This window comes from Telmatherina bonti, assembly GCF_933228915.1.
Source record: "Telmatherina bonti genome assembly, chromosome: 22".
Classification (NCBI taxonomy): Eukaryota; Metazoa; Chordata; class Actinopteri; order Atheriniformes; family Telmatherinidae; genus Telmatherina; species Telmatherina bonti.
In genome coordinates this window covers 7,247,389-7,256,858 of record NC_136631.1, presented here as the reverse complement: position 1 = coordinate 7,256,858, position 9,470 = coordinate 7,247,389, and the positions used below count along the sequence as shown (strand labels likewise).

The 9,470-nt window shown below is 37.7% G+C and overlaps 2 protein-coding genes across 3 annotated transcripts in view; one reads left to right on the top strand and one right to left on the bottom strand.

Annotated features, from left to right (window-relative positions):
• The first annotated feature begins 4,815 nt into the window (after window positions 1–4,815).
• mrpl33 (mitochondrial ribosomal protein L33) lies at window positions 4,816–8,951 on the top strand. Of its 2 annotated transcripts, XM_079262559.1 has the most exons (4): window positions 4,816–4,951; window positions 5,715–5,733; window positions 7,405–7,511; window positions 8,502–8,939. In XM_079262559.1, exons 1-4 carry the CDS (start codon window positions 4,930–4,932, stop codon window positions 8,549–8,551), a joined length of 198 nt encoding a protein of 65 aa, XP_079118685.1. In that variant the 5' UTR covers window positions 4,816–4,929; the 3' UTR covers window positions 8,552–8,939. The 2 variants fall into 2 exon arrangements, with proteins under 2 accessions (XP_079118685.1, XP_079118686.1); XM_079262560.1 differs by lacking the exons at window positions 4,816–4,951; window positions 5,715–5,733 and adding an exon at window positions 7,131–7,301 and having other exon boundaries at window positions 8,502–8,951.
• Window positions 8,952–9,002: 51 nt separating this feature from the next.
• rbks (ribokinase) overlaps window positions 9,003–9,470 on the bottom strand; it is a 49,796-nt gene continuing 49,328 nt past the window's right edge. The window contains exon 9 of the mRNA XM_079262558.1: window positions 9,003–9,186. Within this exon, the coding sequence (XP_079118684.1) occupies window positions 9,013–9,186 (174 nt within the window). The 3' untranslated portion in view covers window positions 9,003–9,012. The remainder of the gene's footprint in view (window positions 9,187–9,470) is intronic.

Below are 9,470 nucleotides of genomic sequence, written 5' to 3'. Positions count from 1 at the left end.
CCTTCCTGCAGCGGCCCTGCCCCGCCGCCACGAGACTGGAAACGCAGCCATCCCAGCAGCAAAGCAGCCAGGTTGCTGAAATGAAAGAACTTTGCTACCCTGATTGGAAGTTGCAAGTCTATGAGATTCAGGTTCTACTTTTTACTTGTTATAGATCTGATTTGTTGGTATTCTAGAAATGTGTTGCTACTGATTCCATATTGTGAGGTGGAAATGTCAAATGATCTAAATGTTTTGTTTAGAATTATATCCTCAAAGTGCTTTATTCTTTGGTTACTCCATGAAGAAAAGTTCAGCTTTTTTTTTTTATTATTTTGCAGGACATCAGGATTGTTACAGATGGGTGTAAATTTACATGGGAAAAGTGGTGACTTAGTTATTCTAAGGAACTCCCACCAGGCTGTCAGAGATTAACTGATATTAATGCTTTTAAAACTACACGCAGCCCCTTGAAGATAAATCTAGAATATGCAAGAATATTTTTCTCTCATGCATACTTTACTGTAAAAACTAAATAACCAAAGAAAGGAACAGCTTTGCACTTTGTGACAAAAAATACAAAAAGCAAAGTGCAGATGCTAAAATCTGATGAATCAGAAATGTAGCACGACTTCTTCAACCTTCATCGCATCAGTAGCTGACAAGATGGCGTTGCCATTGAACTTTTATAAGGACTCAGACTGCGCATGATAGTTCTGACAACTGAACTCTTGAAGAGGAAAGATTTGAGAGCTTTCTGCTATTTTACCTCTCATCCTTTCTGGTAAATATTCTACTTTATCTTTTTTTCAATGACCTTTTGTATTTTAACCTCATTTTTATTCCTATTATTGTCTTTATAGCTAGTCTTTAATTATTGCGATGTTCTTTGTTTTCTGTCAACAATTGTGAAATTTTATAGTTTTTACTGGGAGAACTTCTTTACTTAACCATATAACTGTTTTTATTTTTCTGCTCTTTTGTGTAAAGCTCTTCAGGTATTTTTTACATGCCTAATAAAGTGCTTTAAACATAAAGTTAAGTCAAAATCCAGTGTGTGAATGTTCTTTCCAGACTGTTTTCCCTCTTATAAGAAAAGATAAAAGTCTACAAATTATAACAATTTGGTGCATGATGTTGTCAAGTATTTTCTGCCCATATGGCGTAGAGTGAACTTGACTGAGGAAGAAAACCAGCAAAAAGAAACTCTGGAACAGAAATGCATGTCAACAAGTCACAGTTCTTCACTGTGAAAGCCTTCTGGTGCGTCTCATCAGCTCTTGTGCTGAGATGAGACTTGATTGCCCCTGTGCAGGTCACGATTAAATCACAACAGTTCTTCTCTGTGAGACACAGGTGAGGACGATGAGCACACCGGACGGCTCTGAAGACTCCTGATCTGAGTCTAGCTTGATATCTGCAGACAGAGCTGAAACTGTGGAGCCGCACTCCAAACCAGAGGTGCTGAAGTCTGATTTAAAGGGAGTAAATCAACTCCATTTGATCAATTTAAACAAAAATATGTGCCTGATGAGCAATTCTGTTTGCAGTCAAATCATAAAAACCTGAAAGAATTCAACAATCACAAGCCTACAAGCAACATTCAGGACTTCTGATCAGAAAAGGAACCAACTGGCACGTCTTTAATCTTTAATCAACAGAAGACAATGGCGTGAATGCAGACAATAGAAATGAATGCATAGAATAGAAATAAATTCTCACACAGTGGCTGAAATCTAATTTGTTGTCAAGTTATTAAAATAATATAAAAGTATTTTAAAGCCAGATGGCAGAGGGAATAGATGAGGTACAGTATCTGTTTGTCACCCACAGATCGCATCATCCAGAAGGTAAAAGGAAGCGTTTCCAATTTAGAAATGATCTTTTTTATGCTTTCTGGACCAGTTGGAGTTGGAGTTTTTGAAGTAAGGAAGGAGGTCAGATCTGCTAACTGGAGAAAAAAATTTTTCAGAATTATTCAGATTTTTTTGTCCCTCAATGATAAAACCATAAAACTAACTTAAATTAAAAATGCAAATTAACAGGAAACAGTACTTTAAAACAGATCAAGTGTAAAAATTCAGACTTTGAGGTAACAGTGCAGATTTGGCCTTTTATATAAAAGCAGCAGCATCACAAACGCAGAAAATGTTGGAGCTTTACTGCAGCCCTGAACACAGTGCAACACAAACACTGAGTTAAAGGCTCTTCATGCAGTTGTTCATGTCATCTTCACTTCTTGCCTGATTTTAAAAATAACTTGTCAGATGGTGGTTCTCTTCACAGCGGTGGGACTCCAGTCATTGTGGTTTGCTTGTCACAGATTTACTGTGCAAATAAGTGCTGATTATTTTCTGTGGGAAGGTGCTTGTTCGCCAGAAGCTGCAGGAAATTGAAAATTGTGGCTGTTTCTTGGTTTCTTCTTTCAGCTTTTTAAGTTCCAACTGTTTAAATCATTATTTTTTACTCAGATATTGTCTGTTTCTGTCTTCTGCTTTTGGCATATCATCGATCACCTCCCAGAGTAGTAACAGATGTTTGAGTCAAATAATTAACTAGTATTTATTCTTTTCTTTTAAACTTAATTAATTTTTTGCCCACATTTGCCCCTGACTGATGGTGTTGACTCAGGGTGAAGTCAGTAATACAACCTGCAGCTCTTTGGGTCCAATCGGGCCAAAATAATACTTGCTAATGCTGCAACTCTTCCTTATGTGCAAAATGTGCTTAAAATATGTCTGCTGGGCTGGGACTAAGAAATGGTATAGTGGTCATATTTTGGAAAAGCTGCCAAGTGTGATCAAAACCTGGACATAAATTCACTTCATATCTGAAATGATCACACATTTCAAATAAGAAAGAGTTGGCTCCCAATTTATCGCTCTATTCTTTTCCTCAACCTCATTGGGAAACTTTTTTGGCTTATGGGAATAATTAGCACGAGGAATTTGAAAAGAACTCAGAAAAGGGCAGTAACAATTACCTGACCACATTTAGCTGTGTTGCAGCAGCAAAACTGTTCAATAAATATTCCATAAAAAAGTGCATTTAGTCATTTGACTGATTGGTTTTTGTCAGGTAGTTTTGCTGAGGCTGTATTATACATAATATTTGTATGAAATTATAGATAGTATAATTTGATGAATGGTAAATTCAAAAGCGGGAGAGTTAAAAAAAAAACAAAAAAAAAACAAAACATGAAACCGAAATATACTCCTGTCTGTATTTACATGAAGCCCAACTGTAAAAATAATATAAATGTTCTGGTAGAAATGATGGAGCAGATATTTTTCTATCCCCTTCCTGTATGATCACCCACTGCTTCCTTTGTTAAAAGATGTATTTTAATAAATAAATCAACCTGAAACTTACTTAATATACATCAAGTTTAGTCAAACAGAATGCTTCCAAAGAGGAAAAATTGTTTAACTGGAGTTAACTGGAGTGTACATTTTGCATAAGAATTCTTATAATAAAGATTTACCAAATCAGTTTGCCTAGAAGTCTTTAGTATGTTAAGAATAATCTAATTCTTATTTAACCAATGTTCGCATAAGTATTCTGTTGGATGGTCAAGAGGTATGTATACGGAATCAGTATCAGGGCCACTGAATAAAAAAATTTTTTAAAAAAAGGATTCTGTAAATTCTGACTTTAATGTCAGAATTCTGACTTTTTCTCAGAATTCTGACTGTAATCTCAGAAAATCATCAGAGATTATAGTCAGAATTTTGAGCAGCCATGCAGCGCCATAGACTGTATATAAAGAGATGGACGTAGTCTCCGTGACATCACCCGTAGGTTTCTGAAGAGCTGAATTGAAGCTCGGTGGACGGTTCCTACCATCACCATCTTGGCAGAGGCATGCGTGTCGTCTCGCCTGGAAAATACAAATATGGGCAAAGAGGTGGAGCTGTGAGCGTCATGGTGGATGACTGACATCGAGCAAACTCCGAGCTTTCTGTAGCTAAGAGCTAACCGAGCTAACCTGGAGATAACAGGAGCTAACCAGCTAATAGAGGTAAGCGGGCTAATGCTAAGTCATGTTGTTAACTGGCAAAAAATCGCAGTTGTTCTACGTTCTTCTAACTTGAAGCCAGAGATCGGGTACCTGTCAATCAAAAGGACAGGCCCCTAAATATGCCGAACTTCGAGATTAAATTACTTTTAAAAGGGTGAGTTAGAAAAAATTTCAGTCCCCCACAGTTGTAATGAACCTGACCTATAAACCGAAAATGGATTTTTGAACCAGGCTGTAAACATGTTTATTTCTGCCGTGAAGTTGGTCTATTCAACATGGTAGTCTATGGGGATTTGCTCTGTTTTGGAGCCAGCCCCTAGTGGATGAAGAGGGGACTGCAGTTTTCTGCACTTCCGCAGAGGCTTCACTTTTAACCGCCGGAGGTTAACGCTTGTGTAGTGCAAAATAACGCTGCGTGGCTACCTTGCATAAGCAACAATTTTGACAATTCTGAACTGAGGCTTACACACTATACACAGCTCAATGGAAGCACCTGCAAATCAAACTTGTTTTTGTTTTTGTTTTTTAATCAAAACTGATAAATGTTGCTTTTATTTTGCGAAAGAATGAAATGGGAACACAGGTAATGAAAACCCAGGCATTAAACTTGTAGTCTTAACTTGTAGTTAAACTTCTGAGATTAAAGTCAGAATTCTGACTTTTCTCACAGAATTTTTTTAAATTTTTATTATTATTATTAATTCAGTGGCCCTAATACTCTTCCATATCTGTAATATGCATCGAAATGCTACTCTTCAGGACTCCCTTTCAGCCTGGTGAATTCTGGGCTACTGTACCTTTAAGAAAACCCGGAAGTGTTTTCCTTGTACCGGATGCGCGAGTGTTCAATGTGACCTGCTTTTGGAAACAATTATGTTTTAATATCGTTTTTTTTTTTTTTTTTTTTAGAGGAATTTAAAGTTGTCAGGATGTTTCTTACCACCGTTAACTGTAAGTAGTAAACCCACACAGTGATATTAGTTAACAAGTTAGCGCAGTTAGCTTCCTTCTACTAGAAATGCAGCCAGTTAGTATCAGCTGAGCTAACATGCTAACATTTAGCCACATTATTATTACATACATACATTATTATTTATCCTACAGCCCCACTATGCTACCTGGATAGATATATAACCTGTTTCCCCACGTATTTAATGGGGTTTAAGTACCAAAAACAAAATAGATCGTGTCTGTGTTGTGTATGTGTGCTCATTATTATTATTTATACTATTTAATATCCAATTCCACAAGTGTTAAGATATAAGACCTGTACATACCATCTGTAATTATGTTAATAGCCTCTGCCAACACTGGATGTATAGTTAAAGCCCATACCCATCTGTATTTAGTGCTCATAGTATTTAAATCAGTATACTGTGACAACCACTTTATGCCACAGCTGTAAAATACTTGTACTTACTGCAGATAATATATACTTGTTGCTTATTGCACTCTGGTTAGATGCCAACTGCGTTTCGTTGCATTGTACCTGTACATGTGTAATGACAATAAAGTTGAATCTAATCTAATCTAAAATCTAATGAGTTATGTGCTAATTCTGGTCAGCTAGCTTAGTTTGTGTTGCTGTTGTTGCTTCAAACAAAACAAACACGTTTGTGATCATTTCTTGTGAGATGCATGGCTTTTAAATGTTTAAATATAGCTTAATATGCTTTGTCTCTAATGCAAACACATTTTGTCTTCTCTTTTTCAGTGGCCAAAGCGAAGTCAAAGTAAGTAAGGTGACTGAATGAAAGTTTTCATCCAGCCTTCATTTGTTTTTATATTTATCTTCCAAGCAACCTGAGCTTTTTGTAATGTATTTATATTCTTCCAATCAATAGTTTTATATGGTTTCTGAGTGTCTTTCTACGTTATTCTGCTGACTTTGGCTGCTTTTTTGTTCATTTTTAGCTGATTGTCAGTAATGTTTGTTAATTAAGCAACTTATGAACAATCTGAGTGTAAGAATGGCTCTTAATTCAAGCAATGAATCATTTGTTTCATCATTTCATTTATTTACATAGCACAGAGAAAATAGGACAAGTTTTAAATATGATTTCTACGTACAGCTTTTCACCTAAATATTAGTTTGATGTGCATCTTTGGAAATAGACTGAAAGTAACAGAATCATAAAGCCGTCACCCACATCAAGAAAATAAATGTAAAAACACGACCGCAGAGGCTTCACTTTGCTATTTTTGATCACTTTGTTTTCTTTCATATTCAGCATGAAACATTTTTTTTCTGTTAATGTAACAACAGAATGAAGGTCAATTTTTGGACAGTTTTTAGGACGATTTTAGGTTAAAATGTCTAATTTGAAGGTATTTTATTGGGTGCCCTATAAAGGATTAAATCACAGTGAATACATCTAACTAGGTTATTTTTATATGAACATTTTATCAGTTTATATTTCTGCTATATTTTATTACAACCTTTGAAAAAAGTATTTATTATTTTTAATGAAAGTTTAATGATTTTCTTACATAGTATGTCCATCTTTTTGGGCCCCTATCAAGACATGGGGCCCTTAGAATCTTCCCAACTTTTCCCCCCATATGGTGCGTCTGCTATAGCTCAGCTGAAAACTAAAGTTTATATCCTGTGTGCTCGGCTGGATGAATGAAACTGTAAACACAAAGAAGTGGTCTTGTCTGGTTTAAGGGTGTGATGTCAACATGTCCTCCATGACACACCTTTGTCCAGTCGCTCCACATCTCAGCCACAGATAATGATCTGCTGCATTCAAATTTTCATCATATAAAGACAAATGTGGCTTATATTCCCTGTTTTTACCCCTAAACGTATCACGCTACAACATGACAAGGTGGTTTTTTTTATTATCATTTTTGAGTACAGGTCTTCTCTTCTGTGGAAAAAAGAGGTGAAAACAAATCTCAGCATGGTTTGAAATGTCTCCTTAAACATTTGCATAAACTGGATTTATAGAGGAAAAACTAAGTGTCAAGCCTAAAACACATTGACAGCAAATAAAAGTGATGTCCCTTAACTCAAAAAAGAGCAACAAATGCAAAAATAAACTTGACATGAAACCTGAAAGATGCATCTGGACCATCAGTAGGATGTTGTCTGAAGCCTCATCAGGAATGCTTTCTGTTCAGCTGCCAAAAGGCCTTTTTAAAGGAAGGGAAACAGGAGATAAAGGCAGAGTTATGCTAAATGAACTGGACTGAACTGGTCTGATGGAGGAGCTCGGACGTCAACATTTTTGCAGCAGTGTGGGATCATCTGGACAGAAAGACATCCGAAAAAGAGCTTCGGAAAGTCCTTCGAAATGTCAGGAAATTTTGCTCACATTTAAACAAACTGTGTTTTAAAGCGATCCTGAGCTGATTCAGCGCTACGCTCGCAGTAATACAGCCGTGTCGTCCTCTTTCAGGACCATCCTGGTGCAGATGGTGAGTGCGGCGGGAACTGGATACTTCTTCAACACAAAGAGAAGCCGCCTCAGAGAAAAAATGGTGCTACGCAAACATGATCCGTTCGGTAAGATGGAGCCTGCAGAGTACCTGCTGTTAGCGGAGCAGCGGCACATGAAAGAGCTGAATAGACGTAATAGATTGTTTTCAGTTTTGCTTTTTGTGTTTAGCTAAACCAAACTGTCCAACAATAGCATTCCAGCATTCAGCGATGGGGGGTTTAATACAACATAATGAAGCTTTTATACAAAATCAGCTGTGGTGGGTCGAATTGCTGTTTAATGTATGCAGCACTTGTCGATTCATGATCCGTAAATGTTAAAAAATGGTGATTTTTTTTCATGATAATTAAATGACAGCAATGCTGGAGACTGGCGGGAAGTCCACTTCCTCTATAGATGGCAGAACGCTAGCAGTTACAGAGCGAGAGATTTCCTCCTCGGCTTCGAAGGCGGCGAAGAGTTCAGGGGAAAATTAAAGTGTTGGATTTAATTTGGTTTGACGTAAATAAAAGACAGTGGTAATAAATAGTTTGAGTTACTTGAATTAATGGATTCTACATAGAATATAAAGTAGTAAAAATGTAACCACGGAGTGAGAAAAAACAAACCTTTAATGGGGGAAAAAAGATGCATGAAGATCCTGATAATGGTTTAATATTCGGGGGGGGGTTGGTTAAAGATGGTAAACAGGTTGGGAAGCCCTGGTGTAGATGGACACGATGTCAGAACAAACAGCTAAAAGCAGGGTCAGACGTGGGCACATGGAGGAAGGAAATGTTCAGATTTGAGGTTTTGTGGCAACAAGTTGCTCAGAAAGCGTCACTCTGACAGCGACTGGAGTCATTCAGAGCAGAAGTCGGTTTTCATTCAGTCTTTTTATTTTTTAGGCAAATAAAATCCTTACATTTATATTAAAAATGAATTTTCTGCATTTATTTATTGCAAAAAAACTTTTTTTTTAAAGTATATATGAATTACTTTCACTTGTTTTATTAAACCAGTTTGAAAGACTTGAGCTTTATTGAAGTAATAAATGAGCTGCTTTCTGTCTGCAGTGAATAAACACGTCCTGTTCTTCGAGAAGAAGAAGATCAGATCAATTTAAAGATGGACAAACAGAAGGACAGACAAACCTGTCAGGTTTGAACTTATCTTTATTGTTGCGAACTTCACAAAGCGTTGGCCGATCACCTTTTCTGATTGGCTGGTGATTCAGAAGAGGATTTCTCCTTGGATCAATACACTGCAGCCGTCCAGCATGGCGATGAAAACCTCGACTGAGCTGCAACCGTCTTCATCACCAAGACATGGGGACCCCCCCCACTGGCTGCTCAGCCACGGATCATCTTTGTATCGTTATCGTTACAATATTTAAACTCTGTAAACACATTCAGATGTGATCTATTTGTGGTAATTGATTGAAATAAACGGTATGAATAAAACCCCGAACAGCCTGGCTGTTGGACATTCAGACACCTTCAATGAGCCTCTCTAACATTCTCGGTTTGTACTTCTCTGAAGCAGCTCATCTCATGAGACAGGTCAGTGTTGGTCCAGATTCACGGGTCAGAACAGTTCTGCCGGGAGATCCCGTTTGAACGGGTACGACGTCTGCGTGCCCACGGCCTGCACGCTCACCGTCGCCACCTGATTGGCTCTGCGGGCCATCTCCTCCAGAGGCATTGTAGGGTGATTAGCCATGTAATATGCCAGCGCGCCAATGAAGCTGTCTCCAGCTCCCTGAGGAAAGAAACAGCAATCAAACCTCTGTAGAAACAGTTTCCTACCTGATTTAAGAGGGTTTTTATGTATATATGTTTCAGCTTCACCAGTAGGGGGTGCTGTTGTTTCTCCTCTTCATGAACCCTTTGCTCATTGGCGCATCAGTCAGCGCTCACATCTGTCCTAATGACATTATTTCTTTAAACTTTCAGGGAATGCGAGTTTAGAAAAGGCAGGACAAGCTGGAAGGAAGAAAACTTTGAGCGTTGCTTGTTTCTATCGCAGACTGAAGAGACGGTGCA